Source organism: Ipomoea triloba, chromosome 9 (assembly GCF_003576645.1).
Source record: "Ipomoea triloba cultivar NCNSP0323 chromosome 9, ASM357664v1".
NCBI classification, from domain to species: Eukaryota; Viridiplantae; Streptophyta; class Magnoliopsida; order Solanales; family Convolvulaceae; genus Ipomoea; species Ipomoea triloba.
Genome location: NC_044924.1, coordinates 317,199 through 340,061, shown reverse-complemented (window position 1 = coordinate 340,061; position 22,863 = coordinate 317,199). Strand labels below are relative to the sequence as shown.

General features: G+C 38.3%; 6 protein-coding genes across 7 annotated transcripts; 3 read left to right on the top strand and 3 right to left on the bottom strand.

The window, feature by feature from the left end:
• The first annotated feature begins 1,919 nt into the window (after positions 1-1,919).
• LOC116030008 (trafficking protein particle complex subunit 2-like protein) lies at positions 1,920-4,417 on the top strand. The gene is made up of 6 exons (XM_031272085.1): positions 1,920-2,046; positions 2,139-2,194; positions 2,294-2,390; positions 3,160-3,238; positions 3,429-3,510; positions 4,032-4,417. The coding sequence occupies exons 2-6, from the start codon at positions 2,162-2,164 to the stop codon at positions 4,167-4,169; spliced, it is 429 nt and encodes a 142-aa protein (XP_031127945.1). The 5' UTR covers positions 1,920-2,046; positions 2,139-2,161; the 3' UTR covers positions 4,170-4,417.
• Positions 4,418-4,532: 115 nt separating this feature from the next.
• LOC116030006 (probable 26S proteasome non-ATPase regulatory subunit 3) lies at positions 4,533-8,709 on the bottom strand. 2 transcript variants are annotated; one of them, XM_031272084.1, is made up of 10 exons: positions 8,576-8,709; positions 8,382-8,427; positions 8,163-8,259; positions 7,892-8,082; positions 7,275-7,403; positions 7,058-7,194; positions 6,845-6,899; positions 6,643-6,753; positions 5,668-5,907; positions 4,533-5,238 (listed from the first exon to the last, which is right to left on the bottom strand). In XM_031272084.1, the coding sequence occupies exons 3-10, from the start codon at positions 8,242-8,244 to the stop codon at positions 4,726-4,728; spliced, it is 1,458 nt and encodes a 485-aa protein (XP_031127944.1). In that variant the 5' UTR covers positions 8,245-8,259; positions 8,382-8,427; positions 8,576-8,709; the 3' UTR covers positions 4,533-4,725. The 2 variants fall into 2 exon arrangements, with proteins under 2 accessions (XP_031127944.1, XP_031127943.1); XM_031272083.1 differs by having other exon boundaries at positions 8,382-8,444; positions 8,576-8,707.
• A 328-nt stretch (positions 8,710-9,037) lies between these two features.
• On the bottom strand, positions 9,038-13,111 carry LOC116028859 (translation initiation factor IF3-1, mitochondrial-like). Its single transcript, XM_031270698.1, has 8 exons — positions 12,432-13,111; positions 12,255-12,345; positions 11,712-11,779; positions 11,469-11,567; positions 11,120-11,176; positions 10,965-11,033; positions 10,226-10,294; positions 9,038-10,120 (listed from the first exon to the last, which is right to left on the bottom strand). The coding sequence occupies exons 1-8, from the start codon at positions 12,642-12,644 to the stop codon at positions 9,263-9,265; spliced, it is 1,524 nt and encodes a 507-aa protein (XP_031126558.1). The 5' UTR covers positions 12,645-13,111; the 3' UTR covers positions 9,038-9,262.
• An 85-nt stretch (positions 13,112-13,196) lies between these two features.
• LOC116028860 (probable protein phosphatase 2C 60) lies at positions 13,197-15,837 on the top strand. The gene is made up of 5 exons (XM_031270699.1): positions 13,197-13,523; positions 13,947-14,369; positions 14,608-14,975; positions 15,051-15,287; positions 15,375-15,837. The coding sequence occupies exons 2-5, from the start codon at positions 14,051-14,053 to the stop codon at positions 15,615-15,617; spliced, it is 1,167 nt and encodes a 388-aa protein (XP_031126559.1). The 5' UTR covers positions 13,197-13,523; positions 13,947-14,050; the 3' UTR covers positions 15,618-15,837.
• A 727-nt stretch (positions 15,838-16,564) lies between these two features.
• Positions 16,565-20,284, top strand: LOC116030585 (nitrate regulatory gene2 protein-like). Its single transcript, XM_031272886.1, has 4 exons — positions 16,565-18,026; positions 18,320-18,534; positions 18,834-19,057; positions 19,159-20,284. The coding sequence occupies exons 1-4, from the start codon at positions 17,078-17,080 to the stop codon at positions 19,994-19,996; spliced, it is 2,226 nt and encodes a 741-aa protein (XP_031128746.1). The 5' UTR covers positions 16,565-17,077; the 3' UTR covers positions 19,997-20,284.
• Positions 20,285-20,329: 45 nt separating this feature from the next.
• Positions 20,330-22,630, bottom strand: LOC116030586 (protein CHAPERONE-LIKE PROTEIN OF POR1, chloroplastic). Its single transcript, XM_031272887.1, has 3 exons — positions 22,229-22,630; positions 20,895-21,252; positions 20,330-20,687 (listed from the first exon to the last, which is right to left on the bottom strand). Exons 1-3 carry the CDS (start codon positions 22,562-22,564, stop codon positions 20,512-20,514), a joined length of 870 nt encoding a protein of 289 aa, XP_031128747.1. The 5' UTR covers positions 22,565-22,630; the 3' UTR covers positions 20,330-20,511.
• Between the last annotated feature and the right edge of the window lie 233 nt (positions 22,631-22,863).

The following is a 22,863-nucleotide window of genomic DNA, read 5'->3' as shown; positions in this document are numbered from 1 at the left end:
ATGTAAAAACAACATGTCAATTAACTTCCCATAAATGAACAAACCGTAGAAGAACACCATCATGCCTTCGGTATAATTTCAAAAACAGATGCAAGCTTTTGAAGTTTTAGCAATGACTCTTGCCATCCACCTTGAGCTCTAAGCCTTCTTCAGTTCTTCTTCACCACTTCTGCCTTTCTCACTTCAATTTCAATAATATTATTCTTTGTCCACAAAAGGTAAGCCCTCACCCCCGACCAACAAGATAATGAAGTGATAAATCACAGTGATTCAACAACTCATTAGATTATATGATTATTGCCTGGAGTCCACCATATAGGATATAACTCCCACACTGTAGGAGTCATGACTCAATCATGTATCCTTACTCACAATCTATTACCCAATAACCAATTAAGTTATTTCACAGCCAAATGATTTTGATTTCATCACTTTTTTTTCAAAATTTAAAAACCTCACTTCACTAAACTCATTACTACCTAAAGAATACTTGACTCACTTGACTTTATTCAATTTTATGACTTCTTGCTCCTTCATCTCACAAATCCCTCCAAACTCCACAATTTTTACCCTTTTTGAACATCCATATAACCTTGTTTCCTTCAAACTCATATAGCTTTCAACTCTTCTACTCTATCATTGATGTATTTTGAGTATGACTTGTATAACTCTTCTCTCATGTTTTGATACTTTTAGAAGAACTCCAACTCAACCCTACATTAGCACAGAACATTTAAGCTTGTAACAAACTAACTGTTATGTTGTTAGTAGTAATTATTTGTCCATGCTGGTTTCCCCTTTTGTGTATTAATCCTATATTATGTAAACTTGTTTGACAGTTAATCATGTTCTTTGTTTATAATTCGATCTTTCTATTCTGTAGCTAATTCAACATGGTATTAGAGGTCTAATACCCAGTAATTATGTGGTATCTTCCCTGTACAAAAATATGATTCGACAACAATAAGTGTTAACCTCAATTCCGCAGCTAGTGCTCAGTGATAACCACTTCATTGCCTCTATGATGGCAAATAGTGTTGCCATCTTAGAAACAATGTTATAATTTTCATCAAGTTGTTTGATGTGAAGTGTTTTTTTTTTTAAACCAAAACAACTCATATATATTAAGGAGCATGAAAAAAATGTTCAATATAAGAGTAAATGGAAAGGTACCAAACAATCGAACCAGCCTGAGAACTCGCCGTCCGAATAAGAAAATAGGCTAATAAATTCGCTGATCGACGGATAAACCATTATAATGTGAAGTTAATTTAGTGATACATCTAACTATGTCTCATTTGCATCAACAACAACACCAAACTCAAGAGTCTCCATTATACGAGCTAGGTTTGTGTACAATAAAATAAAGAAAAAAAAACTCATTATATAATGTGATTAACCTTTATGTTTTAGGGATTTAAAAGTATGTTTAGTTTTATAACTTTTAAGATCGATTGGGAGGATATTGACAATAATTGAACTCGTGACGATCTAATGTGATTTATTTTTATTGTGTGGTTTATAAGTTATTACACAATAATGAAATTTACTTAATGCATGCTCTAGAATAATAGTGACATTTGGTTATTGACTATTAAAATTTTCTAATTAGGTGCACTATGTAATTTGTAACACATTTAGTCATGTCGTTCAATTTCCTAACCAATTATTGTCCGATTCTGAAAGGAGCATTGCATTAATGAACACTTCCTGTAATAGTTGTTAAAAAATTGGACGACAAAATCAAAATAATACTAATTATATAACTAATTATAAAATTTTAATAGTCAATAACCAAATATGATTCATATAGAATGGTGGAACACTAACAAGTGAAATTTATTCTTTTAAGAAAATTATAGTCATTCTAAATGTTTAGATGATGTGTGAAATTAAAAATGTGAAAATTAGGACCAACCGTAGCCCTGGACTTGAATTTGGTAATGTTAAGAAAGCATTGCCCAAGTAGGGAGGGCCAGTATCATCGAGAAGTCGAAGATCGCTAGCCATCGATCTCAAATCAAATCTGATCTTCATCTTCTTAAGGTATGCTCTCTCTTCCCGTAAATGTTTACATAACTACACATTGTGATTTTCTGCCGTAATAATTTTGATATGAACTTTGGTACTCCACTTAGGAGAGGTGATCGGAGATTCAAAGATGATTGTCTGTGTCGCCGTCGTCGGACACCAGGTACTACGCCGTCTTAGATCGTTGTTTCATCCTCATTCAGAACCCGCCAATTTAATTGATCAGTACAATTTACTTGTTCATTCTTTCTCATCCGAGCAGAACAATCCGCTGTATATACAGAGCTTCACGGAAGCTGACGACGCCCTAAAGCTTCATCACATAGTCCACTGCTCTCTTGATGTTGTTGACGAAAGAGGTTTTCTATTAGACTGTTATGCATTTATCCACAGACACGCACCAATCAATTCTTTTTACTGTCCCATAGCTTTATACTATAAAAAAATTGATGGGATGTTTAGTCAATCCTAGATTTCGTTAGCTAGTCTAACTGAATCAGACTCATGGATGTGTGCGTATTCATATTTCTTTTCAAACGAAATTGAAAAATAAATTACTTTTATTCAACTTAGCAGCTGCTGTTGTCTGCTGATGAACAAAATATTAGCTGTCCTGCTTGTTTCATTGCCAATCTAAAGATAAGGGGCTCTCATTTCAACTAGTAATTAAGGCACATTATGCACATAAGCAGAGTTGGTTCTTGCACTATGTAGTGTTGAAAGAAGGTATGCTTTAAGTTGTTTGATTAGCTAGAAAGGATTACCTATTAGGTAAAGTGAAGTAATCAAGCAGTAATTAGACAAATATCTTTGATGAATATTTGGGAGTTGCAACTCATTATTTTTAAATATCAAAGAACTGATCTTTAAGATTTGTTTCAATAGAAAACTTTACTTGCATCTTTTGTGGGTATGTTTTAGAGTGAAAATTTATTCTCAGTTGTGGTCTTACATAATAAAGATGCTGTATGATGAAGCAGCATCAAATAACATTTATAATCTCCATTTCATATATATGCTCAGGAGATATTGAGCCCCTGCACTTTTATCAAGCTCTTGCTTTTGGCAATCTGAGGTTAGAATTAATCCTTTTACCATTGATTAATGATTTGTGCATTTCCTATGCAGTGAACAATCCAAAAAAATCTGGCCCTACATTGAACGAGACATTTCTTGGTCTACTATACCCTACCGAAAATTACAAAGTGTGAGTATACATGTTTGCCTGGTTACATGTGCCTTTTGCAATGGTTGCAGCGCAAAGAGGGTTCTCCTTTTTTAATTCTTATGCTCTTCCATATTAATTTGGAAGTAATGCTGGTGGCTTATAATAATCATGGACATTATAAACTCTCTCTGAAATGCACCATATGTAGCTAATGCCATGACTTATTCAGGTATGGCTATTTGACAAACACAAAGGTGAAGTTCATATTAGTGACAACAGATCTTGATGTTCGTGATGCAGATGTGAGAAATGTAAGTCTTATTTTGCCCTGGTTCTCTTCTTTGTACTTTGTTTTGATTATTGAAGTGGGGAAACATTGCCCTTGCTCTATATGCATACTCCCTTTTTTTTCTTTTCCAGTGTTTTGGATCAAGAAATTTTTTTGGTACTACTTGGGTTGGAAGAAAAGCTAAAACAGTTACCTACATTCTTTCTGACTCCTCAAAACTTTAATGATTTATTTATTGGAAAAAGGAGTGGCTTGCATTAGGTAAAAAGCTGGATTTTTGTGCTTTTAAGAGAATGTCTAACAAGCTAGTTCTGTTAAATGTGAATATGGTGTCATTTATGTTAAACTCTGGAGTCATTGTCATTTGCAAAATGTGTAGAAATTTTGGATATCTTATTGGAGCATACGTGACTGGAAATGAACTTTAACACTTGGGGAGTGTTGCCTTTTGTTTTCTTATCCTTCCACCTCATTTCTTTGTTGGATGTTTAAAACATGCCAGCTTGCTTATCTTTATTTTATGGGTGATGAAATCACCTATAGTTTTTCAGGAGATTCCATGCTGCATATGTGGATGCAGTTTCAAACCCATTTCATGTTCCTGGTAAGAAGATAACATCAAGGACCTTTGCTGAAAGTGTCAGCACTATTGTCAAATCATTTGGTTTGAGCTCAGCATGATTACAAAGACATTTGCTCACCTCCAGATAGAGGAGGAACAACATCGGTCCTTCTTGCAAATTTCATTTGATTTTACGTTGATAGTCCCAAGCACAGTACTTGCTTCATACTCATAGTGATTACATGTAGCAATTGTTGGGTTAAGGTAGCTTATCAGAATTTATAGTTTGGTTTCTTCAGTTTGCAATGGTTTGGTTATTCTGGCTGTGGAATTTAATTTCATTAATGTTTTCGTTTTGACCTTTCAATGGTGCTAAGTGCATATAATGTGGACAATTTCACTTGCATTCTCATGAACAAGTAAACTAAACATTTAAAGGCACAACAGCTGCTGAGTATAATTAGGCTGAAAGGAGTCTGAAATGAAAAAAATGTGTTCATGATATGAAAAACAAACTGCAATGTTATTAAAAATGTGTTCTTGATATGAAAAACAAACTGCAATGTAATTATGTAGACATACCCCTGTAATAATAACCAAAAAGGGTGAAGGGCATTGCAAACTACGTAAAATCCATCCTTCCAAACCAAAGGAGATGGCTCATAAGCAATTTGTTTAGAACTCATCATCATCATCCTCTACTATATGCTTGGCGAGTTCTTGTTCTTGCTGCTGCCTCTCTCTCCTCTTCTCTGCACTTTCCTTCTCCTTTTGGTTATTAGGTGGAAACCGAAGAGCACGGACTGCTTCATTATGCATGTTAAGGCAGAAAGCAATTCTAGAATTGAAAGCAATCTGAGGTTCATTTGTAGAATAAATATCTCCAGTCTCCTTGGACACCATGCATCCATTACCATGATCCAATATGGCATCAATTGCACCATCTCGAATTGCTTTTGCTACAATGCTTTCAGCATCAGCAACAGGGTTTTTAGAATCCAATCTTAGTTTTTTTGCAACATCAACCAACGAGATGCGAGAGTATGAGATACTGATATTGCGTAACCCAGTCCGAATGACGTTATGTCGAAGCCTCACAATCAAATTGTTAGTTCCATCCTTGCTGAAAGTGCTTGAGAACTTCTCAGCAACAGTTTTAAATAACTCCAAGTCCCCAATACGAACAGCCTGAAATAAAATACATTAGTTATATATGTGCAATGCAGGATGCACAGAGCTCAGATAGCCAAACGAAATTCCACAGAAAAATGGAGGACTCTTCTAGCAAGTAGGATTGAGTAACTATTAGATGTCAGTAATGTCTTCACCAAACCACATTACACAATGTCGATTGTAGCCAGTATGTATACTCACAACTTGACTGACAATGATACACTTAGATATGTGTGTGCAGAAGTGACAGTTGCAAATGTGGCAAAAGACCTCCATTGCTCCTATCTCAGAAAATAAAAATTTTCTGCCAGTAATAATCAACATTATTGCCTTAAAAGCTAGTAACTGAAAGCACAATCTCCAAGACAAACAATATGGCTTTTTGGGGTGTGGGGTGGCAGGGTTGATAATGCAAACAACATCATCTGATACTCTCATACTTACATTTGTTAACTCAAAGTATGGCCTTAATGCTTTCTCCATTCCTTTCTGCATAAACACAGTCCTTTCAGGGATCTCTCCAAGTAATAAGCGAACAATAACAGCCCACTTATTGCATTGGACTCGGAACCCAAGCGCAGCAACTGGAGCCTTTCGGGCAGCTTGAAGGAGAGACTCTTTAGCATCTGTATACTCCAACTGAATAGTCCTAATCTTTCCAAGATAGAAGAGGTACCGGCAAAACTGGAAACCAAAGATAAATCAAAAGAAGTGGATGAGTCAATTTTGAGGACAAGCACTTCACAGAAATAATGGCAAGCAATCAAAGTCCAAAATTGACAAAAGATCTTTTTAAAACAAGTATCACATGCGAAGTAATAGAAATTCAAATCTGAATGACATCCCTAATAGATATCAAAATTACATTAAAAGATCGGATTTGGGAGTAAATATAAGATTTTATTTTCTTCATTTACTAATCTGAACTTAAATATTTTACCAATAAAAGAACGAAATTTGATGAAACTGAACTCAAAACCCACTTTTTATTAATATCTCCATCCCACAAAGGTTGTCATATTTACTGTAGATACCCATTTAAATATAGTTGAGAAAAGTGGATATTTCTACTCCTTTGTCCATTAAAAGTTGGATAGCATTTCAACTTTTATTAGAAGCATAGTGTAGGAGAGTAGATTTATTTGTGGATTGTGGTGTTTATTTAGGAATGTGGACAACCTTTTAGGTTGAAGTACATGATATTGTGAATAGAATGTGGCCTTAGATAGTATTGGGCCAAATAGGGAGAGAACTTCAGACAGCATTGGCATGCGAATATGGACTACAACCAATGCAGTGTTGCTATGTCCAGAAAACACCAATATTCCCAAGTCTGAATATACTCTCTAGTTTATATCATAAGTAAAATACACTTCTAGAGAAAATGAATTAGCAAATGAAAATTGTAAAGAGAATTGCCTGCTGATTTGAATGAGCTTCAAAACGGGGTGCCTTTGACCTCAACTTCTCTGCTTGATCATACAAGTTGTAGTGAAGGTAATTTCGGAGTAACAGATTAAGAAGTGTTTCCTACAACAAAATCATCACATTAAAAAAAAAAACACACACACAAACACAGAAAATATTAGAAATTAAGAGTTGGATTCCATATGTCACATACCTGACCCAGCTCATCATGTCTCAGTGTTGCAATCCGGTGCAAAGCAAGGAGGTTACTGCCACAAAAGAAGGGCTTGAATAATGTCAGAATATGAGATAAATGAAATGACAATGTACAGTATATCTTTTTCCCTGTCATTAGAGAAGAGTGGGTGAAGAGGCAACTTAATGAGTTTTTTCACAAGATTGATATTTTGATAGGTTTGGAACTTACCCTCGGATCTCAGCAAGATCACCAGTACGCTCATAACTCAAAGAATAGTAGTAGTAGAGCCTAGAAGCTAGAACATCAACAGTCCTCCTGTTCAAGGTCTTTAGACGAGCAATGCTTGCTGAAGAACAAGCCTTTGCCTGATGGAAAGCAACTACTTAGAATCTATATGAAGAAAAAAAATTCAGAATGCAAGGAAGGAGAAAACCATTTGCCTGACCTCACTGTACTTCCCCTGATCAATTAGATATATAAGAACAAGCAAGTAGCAATAAATCTCAAGCTCTGGCACAAGGTGCTTTGCAGGGGCTTGAGATGCAATGTCAACTTCCATATCAAGCTCATCCTCCTATGCGAGCACCAAAATCATTAGTAAACCTCACAAAATAATGGATAATTAATATGTTATGAAAACAGGATGAAGAATTAACCAAAAAGGAAAAAAAGAGAAAAACTGCAAGAGGGCAGCCAAGAAGAAATTAAATACGGAAACAGAAATGGCCAATGTTCACAAATTCTTTGCTACAAGTCATCATACCATCATACTACATTAATTGAATACATTTGTTATTTGTCATAGGCTCAATCAAGAGTTGAACTTTTTCAAACCCCTCTAAGAATCTAGACTTACAACTTCCACAGTTCACACTATAACCCTGTCCAAGTAATATATTAACAGGTAGACAAACACCCTTCACTACTTTGTTGCATTATTTAGAGCATATTTCTAGAAAATTGAAGAGAATAATATAGAGAGTACACACTAAGTACATACACATCAAAGGCATTTGTCCAAGACAGATACTGGAATTTCACATATTCCAGTATTCAGCTTACCTTGGGCAGGTAGGCAGAAAGCCGAGCATGGACATCTGATCCAGGTGTAAGGGAATAATTCAGGAAAGCAGTCAAGGCAGAAGTTTTAAGCTTCCTCCTTACCGCGATGGTCAACCTCACTGCCCTAACAATCCTCCTAACCTCTCTAGCATATGCTCCAGCCTCAACAAGGGAAGCAATGTCCTTCAAATCTAAAACATTGAAATTTCCTTAAGCATAAACCAAAAGTATGATCTTTGTGTTTAATTAGATTCAGAAAAGATGAAGTTACGCTCAAAAACGGAGGGATCGGTGGAGGACACAGAATTGGAAGGAGCAGGTTGCTGCTCTTTCATCTCAACGTCTTGAGTCATATTGTGCGAAAGAATCTGCGAAATCAGAACCAAAACCATAGCCACATAAAAAACACAGAAAAAGGTCATGAAGTCCATAATTCCGATTCAGCCAGCTGGTGAGAAGCTAAACAGGGATAGGTATCCAAAGAACTTACCTGGGATTATGGAAGAGGAAAAGGTGATTGAGATTGATTGATTGATCTGGAAAGATAAAAAAGCTATAGAGATGGATTACTTTCTTGGAGAGCAAGTCATGAAATCTTCGTCTTGATTTTTCCTAAATGCTAGATAAACTATGGCAATATAGATACTCTAGAAGTCGTGTGGAAAAGCAAGAGAATAATCGAACCTGAGATTCTTGATCGTAACCTTCAAGTATAGACTATAGAGGTTGCTGCCAAATGCCAATGCTTCTTCCTACTCACTACTGAGCGAAAAAGAGCGCAGCTCCAAGTGAAATGCAGGGAGGCGGGCCGTAATATATTCCCTGGGGGCTGGGGAGTTACTGGGACACTTTTCCTTTTTTTTTTTTTTTTTTTAAATCCATTTCGTTTGGTTTTCTATTCGGGTTTTGGTTCCTTAAAAAAAAACTATTATTAAAGAATTTTGAGAAATTTCACAATGTTTTACAATATTGTGTCTATTTGGTACTTGTACTCCATGATATTATAATGCTTTAAGACTTCATACAAAGTTGTTATAATTATTAGAAAACATTATATGATGCTACCTTCATTATTTTGCCATATTTACTCATATTATTGAAGATTGAAGACAAGCTCAGCTCCCCACAAAAGCACAACTCCAAAAATGAAGTAAAACGCTATGAGAATAAATTAATTGTGTATAAAGTACAGCAAAAATTCCAAATGTGCCAAGCATCTTAAAAATAAAAAATAAAAAAGAATAAATATAGCAGAAGCATTAGGAGTTTGAAATATTCTAAACAAATGATCTTTTCAAATTAATTAAAATGGTTGTTCTAAGTTTTCCTGTCTGGGGGCCACCTTTTGAGTTTTGAGCTCTCCCAAGGGCATTAAGGGTTAGTAGAAGAATTAGCTGTATTTTCTTTCTTGTATCTATTAGGCTCTGTTGCTACATTCTGTTTTCCAGGAGCATTTTCACCTTGTGGAACACTAAAGATACCATAGCCTGAGGCTGGAGACCTGTGAGCACCAGATTGAGAGGAATGTTGTTCTGTGAACCCGTTGCTGGAAGAGTTATTCAAGAAACGGGGATCTGCACTTTTTCTTTGAGGCGAGGAAGAAGAAGAAGAAGAAGAATTCATATTAAATTGTGGTTGCTCTCTTCTATACCTATTATTGTCTCCCCCAGGAGGAGCTTGCCTTGAAGTAGAAGATGGGTTTACAGTCTCTCTTCTGTATCTATTTTCTCCTGCACCTGCAGGTCGAGTCTGAGACGAAGCAGAGGAAGCTGCTGCTTCTCGTCTATACCTATTTTCTCTCTCAGCTCCGTTTGCAGGTTGTCTGAGATACCTATTATCCTTTCCTCTTGGAGATATGTTCCCTGATTCTCCTCTATATCTGTTTTCCTGAAATGGAGCAGATGAAGCTGCAGCCATGGAAGCAAATTTGGAATGGCCAGTATTGGAAACTTCATCTGTATCATCAGAAGCCCTCCAGTCCAATTTGTTTTCCACGTCATCATTTCTCAAATCTTCTGTAATGCAATCATCCCCGGGTTCCACTCTGACGTCTGCAGCATCAGAATCCATTTCCGACTCTTGATTGTCAACTGAAGAGGTAGCAGCAACACTAGAAGCCTTCTTTCCCGCGCCCTTCTTTGGTGGACCAAACTTAACATGCCTCACAACAATATATGCCTGTTTCTTTTCCACATGCGGTCCACTTTCAATCAATGCAACATCCTCTATCTACAGCAAAGCACCAATTCAAGCTTGGTGAAAGAGTACAAAACACAATAACTCAACGCCACCCAACAACAGGAAACCATAAAAAGGCAGAAACTATATTCTTACCAGAGAAGAGAGACGGGACAGCACCTCTCCCAAGTTTTCATTATCAGAACCATTGCTCACGGCCATACACTGCTCATCAACCAAAGAGAATACAAAAGGTGTTTTAGTTTTTGTGCATGAAAAGAAGTTCTCTTAGCAAAAGTGGCAAAACATTGCACAGTACCAAATACATCCATTTCAAACAACTTGAAGGAATAACAGAATTCTTAAACACTTGGAGGAAACCTTTTCTATTAAACATTTTAGACATATGGATAGCAAGGCTAGATAGACCTATAGCACAAACACAATATACTTTAGATGTGATGATTCTTTGCTTAGGTAAGTAATCAGGTATTATTCTCTACTAAAGCATGTACCAGGAAAATTCTTCAGAGGGCAGGGGTGTAGGGAAAGTGTGATATCAAATATTTTACCAATGCGGCTCACACATAGAGCACAAAAAGGAAAACTTTTATGTAATCCAATAGCCAATTGACTCCCTTACCAGAGATGATGAATGCAATAAATATTCTACAAAGGGAGACAACAAGATACTAAAACCAACCAACATGATTGGAAATGAAGTAAAGGAGACTTGCGAGATATTAATACAAATTAGAATATAAGAAACAAGGTACTCAGCGTATCCTAGATGAGAAATATCAAAAGGCTCACACGGGGTCATCCATCAAGGAACATCACAAAATTGAAGAAGAACATACAAAGTGGAACATGATAGTAGGTGATAATCAAGTACCTTAACCCGATAACCTTTGTCCATCATTCTCTTAATTGTATCTGCTTTAATCTTCAAATCCTTCTTTTCCTGGATACAACAAGAAGGGATATTGTCAATTAATTCAGAGCATCACAATCAATGAAGTAGTGCAGGAATGCTGGAAGGAGACTTACAGTTTTACCAAGAAACCGGACTTCCTTGCAACCACCTTTCTTTAAAGTCAAATTAGCCTGCAAAGATATTTAATAAACACAAGAACTGAATATCTAATTACAAACAGATGCTCTTATAAAATTGCAGAAACTAAAGCTAAGTGCTAATCTTTTCATCTAGTAACCAGCCATTTTATTCACAACACATTTTAGTTCAATTTCAGTCCACAGACCCAAAATTTAATTGCAATTACCATTCCTTGTATTTTTCAGGGAAATTAGTAGCCATAAAATATCCCCAACTTATTTTGAAAATTAGCCATGAATGACTGTTGTACTGTTCTAAATGAAAAAGAACTACAGTACCCACCTTCATCTTCTTTTTCTCCTTTACTTGTTTTAGATACAGATACTTCTCTTTATTGTAGTCCATAATCTTGCAGACAGGTGGCTTGGCATTTCGATCAACCTACAAGATTACAGAAACTAGTTTAGTAGAGCATTTGTAAATTGAAGGCTTTAAAATGTATTACTCTTTCTTGCCTTCGCTGTATTATTACAAGCGTGAAACAAAAGGGGAATTAAAATCCCATCCATTAAAGTATTATTTTACCTCAACTAAATCTAGATTAAGACTCTTAGCACGATTCAGAGCTTCAAGCCTTGATATTACAACATGATCTGCATATGATCTTAAATTAGACCCAAAACAAACAGTCTGTGCAAGAATTAAAATACTTTGATTAAGCTGTTAAACATTAAAATAGACACACACACACACATGAATACTTCTCTTTCACTTTTTTCCAATTTTGCTACATTCTCACTTGCAGCTTTCTTAATCAGCCACAATCTCAATGTTTAGAGACAAAATCTTGAGTTAGTGGTTTCTTGGTGACAAGTTACTAATATCCCATATTTCCATGGTCATCATGTGGCCTTTAACTATCTAATTGATATCCGAGGTTTATGAGACTAATAAAAAAAGATATAAGTATAGATGAACTATGAATTATTCCACATACATTAGCAAAGAAGACTAAAAAAGAGCTCAATCCTAAAATGCATGACATGCAAGTTTTGATTTCTCCACAAAATATACGTAGTAGACAAGGAAACACCAAAAAGCAAAACAGAAACTGAGGGTAGGTAGCACCTTCACCAGTGACTAGACGAACGAAAGCTGCAGTCACCTTCTCATTCAATTTCGGCCCACCTGTGTCCTTTTCTTCCTTCTTCGGTTTAGCCTGTGATTATAAAAACATGGTTAAACATCTGGTCTCTTGAGCGCATGTCAATACATGATGAGGCTAAATATGAAGTAAGAAATTACCTGAACTGGTGCAGCGAAGAACCTGACGCTGTTCATAAACTCGACCCGATTCGTATGGATAGTTAGGTTGGGCTTGTTCAGAACCCGAATTGAAGCATGCGATGAAGCATACCGCGGCAGTTCAGTTGGATTATGTGTATAAAAATAGCATCTTTTTAGTCTGTTTGATAGAACCCTAATCTGAGATTCCTTGACGCGACTCCAAAATGCCATTGCCCCCTCTCTCTCTCTCTCTCCCCCGTCAGCTTCTAGGTTTCACTGTAAGCAATTAATGTTCCCTCCTCCTCCGTTCCAGTAGCAGAATTGCACAAATTGCAACTTTCTCTGGTTTACCAAAGCTGAACCATAACGACCATGGGTCAGTGCTCGTCCGAGTTGCTGCTGGAATGTTGTCGGAGGTTTATTGCCGGAGTTGGTTGATGATGAAGAATCGGGAGGGAGTTGGGAAGCCGAAGCTCTCGTTGGTTGTGCCCCCTTTTGTTTCCCGGGGCTCCATGTATCGGATCCGGGCACAAAGTTATTGGACCAAAGATTGGGCCTTTGGGCTTGTTGGGAGGGAAGACCACAGAGATGTGGCGGTTAATAATAATAATATGGGGAGGGACAGTTAATAATACAGGTAAGTGGCGGTTAAAATAATCATGGGGACAAGCACTAGTCGAGGGAAAGTGGTTGACTTTTTCTGCAACGTAAAAGAATTAGAGTGCGTATTCGCGCGAGCGAGCGAAGAAGCGTCGGTTATTTGTCAGTACAGATTTTGAAGATCATTTGTTTTTGGGAGTGAAGAGGCGGGTTTGTGGAGCCCAAGCTGGTCCTCTGCTTTGCTGGCCTGAAGCTCTCCATTGTTTTTTGGTTTTTAATGGGGTTTGTCTGTTGAGAGAGAAAGACCCGAGGTTGGTTGGCACAATCGAACCAGTTCACACGCTCACTCTCATCGATTTCATTCATTTCTCTTCCATCGTCTTTTTGATTCTTTATTTGTCTTTAAGTTAAACACCCAAAGATATATAGGAAACCGTCAAAGCTTGATTTGAAGGATCCGCACGCAGATCTAAGCTCTTTCGCTTTCAGATCTTCTATTCATTCTCAAAGGTATTTTTTTGTTCTATGCTTTAGTCCTGGAATTATCCCGATTCTTGAATTTTTTGGTCTTGAAATATCAGGATTCCTCTTTTTTTCTTTTTTAAATATATAGTATTATGCCGATGATGGTTGTTGTTTTTGTTCTTCTTATGGATTTTTAAGTCGCTGACCAATATCCTTGAAAGAGACAATTTTGACCAATGATCAATCATTTCTCAAAGTCCCTTCCTTATTTGTTGTATCTTGTCTGTGGGGATTTTTTCTGTTTTAGGACTGGAGGATGATGGTTAATGGGGATACCATATTTCTACCAGTCCCTGCTGAATTGAATATAAAGTTGGTTTCTTGACATGTTTATAACTTGCTTGATTTATTGTCAATTTATAGTGTAGTTGATAGATATTGTGATTGGCTGATTGGTGTGCCGTGCAGGGTATTTTTCTTCTTTCTGTCCTGGCACAGAAGCATTGACATAAGTGGAGGAGTGAGTCCCTTAGAAGATAATCAATTGGAGGCTGGTCTGGATGAGATGAGGTATGTTATCTGGGTTGATGAAAATTCTGAGGGCGTGCTTTTGCCCAAAGGGAGAACGACATGTGTACTCGGGTTCTGATGCTACTGGTCGTCAAGATGGGCTCCTATGGTACAAGGATACAGGGCAGCATTTTAGTGGAGAGTTCTCAATGGCTGTAGTTCAAGCCAATAACCTGCTGGAAGATCAGAGCCAGCTTGAATCTGGGTGTTTAAGCTCATATGACTATGGACCCTATGGTACCTTTGTGGGAATTTATGATGGGCATGGAGGCCCTGAGACCTCTAGGTTTATCAATGACAACCTCTTCCACTACCTCAAGAGTAAGTATTTTGCTTTCTTTAAACTCTATCTATCTAGTATTCAACATTACAGGATCACTTTCATAATAAAAAGCATTGTAGGTGTAAATTAAACAGGTGGATTGGATCTCAGATTATAGAGTGCACTTAGATTAGATAGATAGTATATGACAATGGAAATGCTTATGGTTTGTTGTTGTTCAAGTTTAGGTGGTAGTTGCTGTATATAATGAATGATGCGATGCGATGCATGGTGCAGGGTTTGTTTCTGAGCAGCAATCAATGTCAGTGGAGGTTATTCGAAAGGCATTTAAAGCAACAGAAGAGGGGTTTAACAGAGTTGTGTCGGCACAATGGCCAGTGAAGCCACAGATTGCTGCTGTTGGATCATGCTGCCTTGTTGGAGTTATCTGCTCTGGATCTCTATACATTGCCAACCTGGGAGACTCCCGTGCTGTTTTAGGGAGGCTTGTGAAGGCGACGGGGGAGATCCTTGCAGTACAGCTCTCCGCAGAACACAATGCAAGCATTGAATCTGTAAGACAGGAGCTACAATCTTTGCACCCACATGACTCGCAAATTGTGGTTTTAAAGCACAATGTGTGGCGTGTCAAGGGCATTATACAGGTGAGCTGAAGAATTTTGCAGGTTCCATATCCATATACTGAATTCATTCATATATTGTTGCTTGCATGCATGCAGATCACAAGATCTATTGGTGATGTGTACTTGAAGAAAGCAGAATTCAACAGGGAACCACTATATGCTAAATTTCGGCTGCGTGAACCTTTTAAAAAACCCATACTCAGCTCTGATCCATCCATTTCTGTGCTCCAATTGCAATCTCATGATCAATTTGTGATATTTGCATCAGATGGTCTGTGGGAGCACCTTAGTAATCAAGAAGCTGTTGATATTGTCCAACATCACCCCCGCAATGTAAGACCACATCCTTATTCTCTCATCTGCTCTGGTGTGTGAGAAGAAATATAAGCATCAAACTTTACTACTTTTGCATGCATGCAGGGGATTGCTAGAAGGCTAGTAAAAACTGCACTGCGAGAAGCAGCCAAGAAAAGGGAAATGAGATACTCAGACTTGAAGAAAATAGACAGGGGTGTCCGGCGGCATTTCCACGATGACATCACAGTGGTGGTTGTATACCTCAACTCCAATCTTGGTCCTATCAAGGTTGCTAACCTGTCTGTGAAGGGAGGCAGTTTGAACCTGCGGCATAACAGTCTTGCTCCATGCGCCACCGCAATGTAACTTGTGCGTATAGATAAGGAGTATATTATAATTGTTTGTTTGTTTGTTTTTCGTGTTAATACCAGGCAGGAATGTAGCTTCCTTCTAAAACAATATCAATATATGGACGGGCACTGGCACTGGCACTGGCACTGGCAGGACATCATATTTTAACCTAAACCTTAATTGTAACTAATACTTGGATTTAGTTTGTTTACTTTACATGTTCCTCATTATTCGACTCCCTGTCTTGTCTAGTGCCCATTTCTTCCTGTTGAGAGAGAGGCCCAGTGGACTTATGAATGGGCTTGTCCACAGTGTAAAGCAAGTGATTTTGGTGTTCATTAATTGATTGATAGAGATAGAGGACATGCCCAGCCAGCCCTTGGGAGTTGGGAGTTGGGAGTTGGGGCTTTAAAACAAAAAATACAAAAAAAAATCTAGGGAAAATGATATGTCAGAGTGTCAGGGGCATATTCGCGCCATTCCACAACAGGACACTCCTACCTAGTGTTAGTATTACCGGACGGTCAAACTGAGAATTACCCACTTCCCTGTCCTAAGTAAATCCTTAACCACACCCACAGGCTCGCCTTCCCAGGACAAATGTCATTAATTTTCATCAAAATTAAACTAACAACTTCTCACTCACTCACTCACTCTCTTTCTATCTGAGATGAATACCCATATCCATACATATTTTCCAGAAACCAGTTTTGGTTCATGGTTTTATGCTAGCAAACCAATTTTGATCTGAATATGAACACGGTCATTATATTCTAATAATTGCTTGTTTAGTTGATCATCATGTTTGTAAGATACAAAAAGGTTTAACATAATGCGCCTCTAATTATCCCTCCACTCTGACATATCTACCCTTTGACCTGCATTTGACTCCTCTTTTGTCTCACTCCTCTCCTCAGACTATCTGTCCCTCACCTCACAACTCACAACTCACAAATACTGAATACAAATTTCTGCCATCCACAAACACCTCATAGATTATGGTAATAGATTCTGGGAAACAAATTTTGCATAACTAAGACGGAGAGAGAAAAAGTAGACTATTTTACTGAACACAATACATGAAGAAGAATGGCATCATCTCTCTTCCTCGACCTCGAGCCCCTACCTTCTTTTCTCTCTCTCTCTACACCATTTTAATTTGCTGAACAAAAAAACACAGGCAGCGTTGTCTGTATAATGTGTGACCACCCCACCTGCCCTGCATAATAGTTTGGTTTGGGTGAATGAAATCTTCTTTTGCTGGGTAATAACCATTTCACAACACATTTGCGCTCGCTCTTCTTCTCTAAACCACTGTCCCAGGCAAGGAAAAAGAAATTACTTTTGCAAAACCCACAGGTCTTTTCAAACCCACATCCTTCCAAGAAACCACCTTTTTTCGATTTCAGTCCAGTAGCCCACTTTTCAAACAAGTGGGGAGCTGAGGAGAAGAAGAGAATAGAGGACCGACCGAGATGGGGTGTGTAGCTTCTAAGTTAGAGGAAGAAGAAGAAGTCGTTTCCATATGCAGAGACAGAAAAAACCAACTCAGACTTACTGTAGACAGAAGGTACACTCTTGCTGATGCTCATCATAGATATTTTCAAGCACTCAATGGAGTCTCAGCAGCTCTCAAGCTATTTGTAGCTCGCCATTCTTTACCTTCTTCTCCATATCTCATTACCTTGCCACCACCCAGCCCCTCTTCTCCTCCTAATAAACAAAATGTGGTCTCAACTTCACTGTTTCTTCAACAAAAGCCTTCTCACCCAACCCAAGAAGCCATCGGCTGTGTAGAGTCATCCAAATGTGCAACCCAATCAGAAGACTCCCCTGAGGAACAAATAAGAGAGGAGAAATTTGAGAAGAAAGAAGAGAAGTTGCAACAAGCACCTGTTTGTGGGTACTTCTATATGGAAATGCCTCAGGAGATATTGCATTCAACACCCACTGATTTTGGTTGGGATTTCTTCAACCCTTTTAATGGTGTTAGGCCAGAGGTTGTTAATGGGTACAATCAGATTTCGGAGGAGGATTTGAAGGCAGTGAGGGAGAGAGAGGGCATTCCAGACTTGGAGAAAGAAGAAGAAGAAGAAGAAGAAGAAGAAGAAGACAGCAGTAATGTTGGAAAGAAAGAAGAGTGTCAGGTGGTAATGGCAGCAGTAGAAGATAATGAGAATGTGGAGCACAAGGAGAATGGGTTTGAGGATGTAAAGGCAGTGGAGAGAAGAGATGTTTTGAGCCCGGAGGAGCACAAGGGGGGGATGGGAGTTATGGACACACCATTAGAGGGGAGAGAGTTGCTTGAAGCATTGAAGGATATTGAAGATCATTTCACAAGGGCATATGATTCTGGGAAGGAAGTGTCCAGGATGTTGGAGGCCAATTGGGTTCACTCTCAACCAAATTTGGAGGATTTGAAAGGTAATTACATCTTTTCTCTACTCAAAACTAGCAACTTTAATATTGAATATTCTGTGTTTCAGGTGGGATGCATGCAATGATTCTTGTCATTTGCTGTTGTGGCACATTGAAACAATTATGTGAACTGGAGTCTAATAAAACACCCCACCCCCCAAGTCCTTTTTGGTTGTTTTCATTGCAATAAACTAGAAAATATCTCCCAATGCAAGTTCCCACTTTAGTTTCTATTCTATTATACTGTTGATTCCTTGTACAAAATCCTTAAAGCATCTCTCTCTATCTAATGTATGCAGAACACTCAACAAAACTAGCACTCACATGGCTCCCTACTCCGGCACATTCATTGTCATCTAAGAGTCTGGTAGCATCTAGCTCAAAAAGCTCTTCAACATGGACAGAGTTCACAAATGATCTCTTTGGCGATTATGGGGGAATGGGATCTGGAAGTCATTCCCTGACACTAGGGAGGCTTTATGCTTGGGAGAAAAAGCTGTATGAAGAGGTTAAGGTGAGAATGACTCTACTCCCTCTTCTACTGACTGACACTGACTGGAATACTTGTAGTAGTTCTTATGCTTGCCTTCCCAATCTTTCTGAGCCTCAATATAGTATTAGCCTTAAGTGGCAATACTATGATCAAATTAAAGTTACAATTGTAGATTTCACAGTTATGAGAAACCAAGCATATGCATTAAATTGAGATGCCCACATATAAAGCCGTTTGGGTAGTACTTGAATTTGGTGTTTTCCTCTTTTCTTTCTTTGGCATTTAGTACTTGACCTGTAAGTAAACTTGCTTTCTAGTAGAATGGTGATAGCACTTGGAAATTGTATGAGAAGAAATGCAACAAACTAAGAAATCAAGATGCAAGAAGAGATGGAGGAAAGAAACCAGACAAAACTAGAGCAGCAGTAAAAGAATTATACAGCAGGATCCTAGTTACAATTCGGAGTGCTGAAACAATATCAAAAAGAATTGAGAAACTTAGAGACGAGGAGTTGCAACCACAAATAATTGAACTTCTTCAAGGGTAAGGGCTATATTTCACCTGATTAAGATTAAAGAAGAAAAGGCATTTTAAATGAATATTTGATTTTTTCTTTTATTGTTGACACTTGCTATTTGGTGCAGAATGATGAGAACTTGGCAAATTATGTTGGAATCCCATGAAATTCAAAAGAAGATTATGTTTGAAGTGACAAGTTTTAACTGTCCTACCTACGGAAAATTTTGCAACGATTCGCATCGTCTTGCAACACTCCAGTTTGAGGTTGAACTTCAAAATTGGCGTTCATGCTTTACAGAATATATTGCAGCCCAGAAGGCATATGTTGAATCCCTCCATGGTTGGTTGTCTAAGTTTGTGGTGTCTGAAGTTGAGTTCTACTCCAGAGGTAGAAGTGCCACACCACCATGCCGGGCCAATGGCCCTCCACTTCTCACAATTTGTCATGATTGGTTGTCTGCCATGAATAAGTTGCCTGACAAGTCAGTGTCTTGCGCACTAAAATCATGTGTAAAAGATGCAAGGGCGCTGTGGGTTCAACAGGGAGAGGAACAACAACAAAAGCGAAAAGTTGACAGCTTGTCAAAAGAACTGGAGAGAAAAACCCTGGCATTCCAAAAGGCTGAGAATAGAATTTGTGAATTCAAGCTCACAGATAGAAACTCAGAATTGGAGATTGAGCACAGGGCAGAGTATATAAAAGAACGGAAAGATTTGCTGGACAATTTGCGTAAGAGGGTTGATTCGGAAAGGGAAGAGCACAAAAAATGTATGAGAGAAACAGAGAGAATCACACTGAGAGGCTTTCAGTGTGGATTTGGTAGAGTTTTCGAGTCTGTCACAGAATTCTCTAGAGTAGCTTCGAAAATGTACAATGAAGTTTTAAGCACTTGGGACAATTCTCAAAAAGCTGGGAACCCAACCTACATAGAGGGCTCCCAAGCTGAAGATGTCAAAAGATGACAGACGTATGATGGACAAAACATGAGGGGGGATTGGATTTGAATGGGTTGAGAGATTTAGGTGTGTACTAGGTTATGCCAAAGCAGCTCGCTGAGGCACCATAGTCGGTAGTTATTTATTTGTCATTTCTCACTGTCTTTCTTGTGGAAGCTACAAGGAAAAATGCTGTGTTGAGTATGATTACCTTGCCCCCTTAAGCTTGTAAATTTCATGATTCTCTCATCTCTTTCTTTATGTCTCTAAACAAGCAGCTGTATAGAGAGGCCAGGTTACTATTTGCTCTTGCTATTGAATTTTGATTCCACCATAAGCACTAATCTAATCACAGGCAACTAGAAACGACATTTGAACTAGTAGAGGAATCAAAAGCTGTACATTTTAAGCACGTACAAAAGTTGTACAACAGTCAATTTCTACAGAAATTACACAACCTACATAAGCATGTGTCATCTTGCAAAGAATAGGCACCGACCTTGTAATCCTATAATCAGCACCACAGTAGCTCTTGCTTTGGCCTACCTTAAATACAAGGAGACCAACAATTGAGAGATAAGTACAAATTCACCCACAACAGTTGCAGGGCTGTGTATGCCAAGAAATGGTACAACATCTACTTGCAACCAACTCTCAACTGCAGAGCCAACCACTGCCCCAGCCACAAGTCCACCAATTGTAATAAGACTTGCTTTCCCTGTAAACATTTTTGTTAACACTAATAAGCTATCATATTATGCTAGACTGAGTTCTGTATAATTAAATTTGGCAAATCTCTCAATGGTCTAGTTTGACCGATAATATCATTAATAAGTAGCCAATAGATTTGAAGCAGCAGTTCATCCTATTCTTCTCTTGCAAACATAAATTCTATCCTCTGCATCCCTGAGAGAGAGAAACTTACCCAACTTGACATTTTTCTTGGTCATGAAGTACAAGGTTGCTCCAAAACTAGTGGCTAAAATCAACCCAGGAACATCTGCTCCAGCATATGCTGCTTCAGAAGATGATGAGGCTCCATTGGCATATGTTAAGACCATTAGGGCTCCATAGACCCCAGCTTGGACAGCCAGCTCACGAGTAGATGGTGTTTCAAATGAAACGGGTGAGTTCCGGACACTAGTCTTTAACCACTTGGGCATTGAGTCCATTCTAGGAGCATTAGATTTAACATCTGCGTAACGGACAGATTTATCAACAACTTTTCCAGCTCTCCTCTGTGACAAGCTCTGCATAAGCAGCATATCATATGCAGCCTCCACCTATACAACCATGACCATATTACTCCAAGGAAAGAATGCCATGAAATAAATATCTAGAGCTCTCAAATGAACAGAAAGAAAGTGGTTGTGTTGATCCATGAAGGAGAATGGTGCCTTTTATGGAAGATGTTAAGCAGGTTTATTAGTCAGGATGCCAAGTGTCAAATACTAAACTTCCAAGAATAAAAATTTGAATGTAATTGCTTCTAATGCATGCATACACAATTATAACAGACATGCACATGCAGAAATGCCTTGTTAAATATAATGTTATAGCATAGCAAGCCAGAGCCTTTGAGTAGTTTAATGTCAATATCTGGCATTCATTCTAATTTTGTTTTCTAAAAGAACTACTACTGCCATAACTTGAAGAATCTTGATAAACCAATAGACACAAAAATAATGGAAGAATATGCTAACAGCAAATGCAAGGGTGGAAACAGAAGATCATCATGTGAAGAAGGCAGGTGTATCAAACATGTTTGCGATAATAAACATATGATTTCAAACAGAGGATTGGATTAGTCAGGGTCCAGATGCAATAAATTCAGTTCAGTTAATGATCCATTTTATGGAGTGGATTAGAATCATTGCATTATTCCCAATAACACTAATCTATTTTTGGAATGATGTTGTTCCTCATCAGGTTGAACAAGAGGTGAGTGTAGATGCAATAGGAATAGGAGTAGGACCCCATAAATATCTGGTTTCACATGCTAATAACTATATTGACATACAATAATAATCATATCAGAGCTTTAATTAATAAGCAAATCCTTACCTTATAATTTCTGGCAGAATCAATTCAAGCAACAGAGAACACAATTTACAGAAACTAAGCAACAGGAGGATTTAAAGAAAAAGAGTGCAGCAGTAATAAAGATGTGAAGTTTCTGACACATACAAATCAAATTTCAAAAACAAGAGGAAGAGCAGTTACGGAAAGCTCAAAGGCATAAGTGGAATATTATCAGACCTTTGCAATTGTTTCTGCGTCATCCTTACAGGCAGCGATAATCGAATTCTTGGCACGAAGAATATCTTCGAAGGACGCTCCCTCCGTGACTCCCAGCAGCTTGAGGGCGTTCTCGACGGACATCTCGAACGGAGCTGAGTCGTCTGCTCTGGAGCCGGCATAGAGAGCGGTGTCTAAGGTTCGGCGGCGGGAGATGAATACAACGCCGAGTTTCTTGAGCCTGTTAGTAGCGTGAATCGAGTAGGAGCGGCGGCAGAGCGACCTGCGGCGGGATGAGCCGGGGGGGTGGATGCCGATGATGGTGCGGTTCGGTCGGACCGATAGAGGTGTGGCCATATTTTGTTTTCAGCACTGAATCTAAGCGGTTCCTTGAAGCAAGAGGGAAGTAGAGTGATGATGTGTGACTGTGAGAGTTATGGTGGAGAAGCGATGACGTGGACGTCGCCACACAAAATAATTCTCACTGATTTTTACTCGTACAAATCTAGAATTAAATTTAAACCTCCCCCCAAATTAATCCACACTCTTCCATCACTTATTCGTTTCTTTGAGATAAAAAATTTTTTCATCTTTTTTTCTTATACCGTATTTGGTAGTGAGTACAAAAATAAGATAACACAGGCATTTCAGTTGAA

What these genes read in the sequence shown, in the direction of transcription:
- LOC116030008 (XM_031272085.1), top strand. Translation starts at nt 2,162, where the DNA reads ATGATTGTCTGTGTCGCCGTCGTCGGACACCAG. An exon ending in TGATGTTGTTGACGAAAGAG is followed by an intron (nt 2,391 to 3,159) that starts GTTTTCTATTAG and finishes TTTCCTATGCAG; the next exon opens with TGAACAATCCAAAAAAATCT. An exon ending in CCTACCGAAAATTACAAAGT is followed by an intron (nt 3,239 to 3,428) that starts GTGAGTATACAT and finishes TGACTTATTCAG; the next exon opens with GTATGGCTATTTGACAAACA.
- LOC116030006 (XM_031272084.1), bottom strand. Translation starts at nt 8,244, where the DNA reads ATGACTCAAGACGTTGAGATGAAAGAGCAGCAACCTGCTCCTTCCAAT. An exon ending in GACATGATGAGCTGGGTCAG is followed by an intron (nt 6,754 to 6,844) that starts GTATGTGACATA and finishes ATTTTGTTGTAG; the next exon opens with GAAACACTTCTTAATCTGTT. An exon ending in CATACTTTGAGTTAACAAAT is followed by an intron (nt 5,239 to 5,667) that starts GTAAGTATGAGA and finishes ATTTTATTTCAG; the next exon opens with GCTGTTCGTATTGGGGACTT.
- LOC116028859 (XM_031270698.1), bottom strand. Translation starts at nt 12,644, where the DNA reads ATGGCATTTTGGAGTCGCGTCAAGGAATCTCAGATTAGGGTTCTATCA. An exon ending in TCGTCTAGTCACTGGTGAAG is followed by an intron (nt 11,780 to 12,254) that starts GTGCTACCTACC and finishes GATCATATGCAG; the next exon opens with ATCATGTTGTAATATCAAGG. An exon ending in TCCGGTTTCTTGGTAAAACT is followed by an intron (nt 11,034 to 11,119) that starts GTAAGTCTCCTT and finishes TGTTGTATCCAG; the next exon opens with GAAAAGAAGGATTTGAAGAT.
- LOC116028860 (XM_031270699.1), top strand. Translation starts at nt 14,051, where the DNA reads ATGTTATCTGGGTTGATGAAAATTCTGAGGGCGTGCTTTTGCCCAAAG. An exon ending in CCTCTTCCACTACCTCAAGA is followed by an intron (nt 14,370 to 14,607) that starts GTAAGTATTTTG and finishes TGCATGGTGCAG; the next exon opens with GGTTTGTTTCTGAGCAGCAA. An exon ending in GTGTCAAGGGCATTATACAG is followed by an intron (nt 14,976 to 15,050) that starts GTGAGCTGAAGA and finishes GCATGCATGCAG; the next exon opens with ATCACAAGATCTATTGGTGA.
- LOC116030585 (XM_031272886.1), top strand. Translation starts at nt 17,078, where the DNA reads ATGGGGTGTGTAGCTTCTAAGTTAGAGGAAGAAGAAGAAGTCGTTTCC. An exon ending in AAATTTGGAGGATTTGAAAG is followed by an intron (nt 18,027 to 18,319) that starts GTAATTACATCT and finishes TAATGTATGCAG; the next exon opens with AACACTCAACAAAACTAGCA. An exon ending in AGCTGTATGAAGAGGTTAAG is followed by an intron (nt 18,535 to 18,833) that starts GTGAGAATGACT and finishes GCTTTCTAGTAG; the next exon opens with AATGGTGATAGCACTTGGAA.
- LOC116030586 (XM_031272887.1), bottom strand. Translation starts at nt 22,564, where the DNA reads ATGGCCACACCTCTATCGGTCCGACCGAACCGCACCATCATCGGCATC. An exon ending in ACGCAGAAACAATTGCAAAG is followed by an intron (nt 21,253 to 22,228) that starts GTCTGATAATAT and finishes ATGGTTGTATAG; the next exon opens with GTGGAGGCTGCATATGATAT. An exon ending in CAAGAAAAATGTCAAGTTGG is followed by an intron (nt 20,688 to 20,894) that starts GTAAGTTTCTCT and finishes AAATGTTTACAG; the next exon opens with GGAAAGCAAGTCTTATTACA.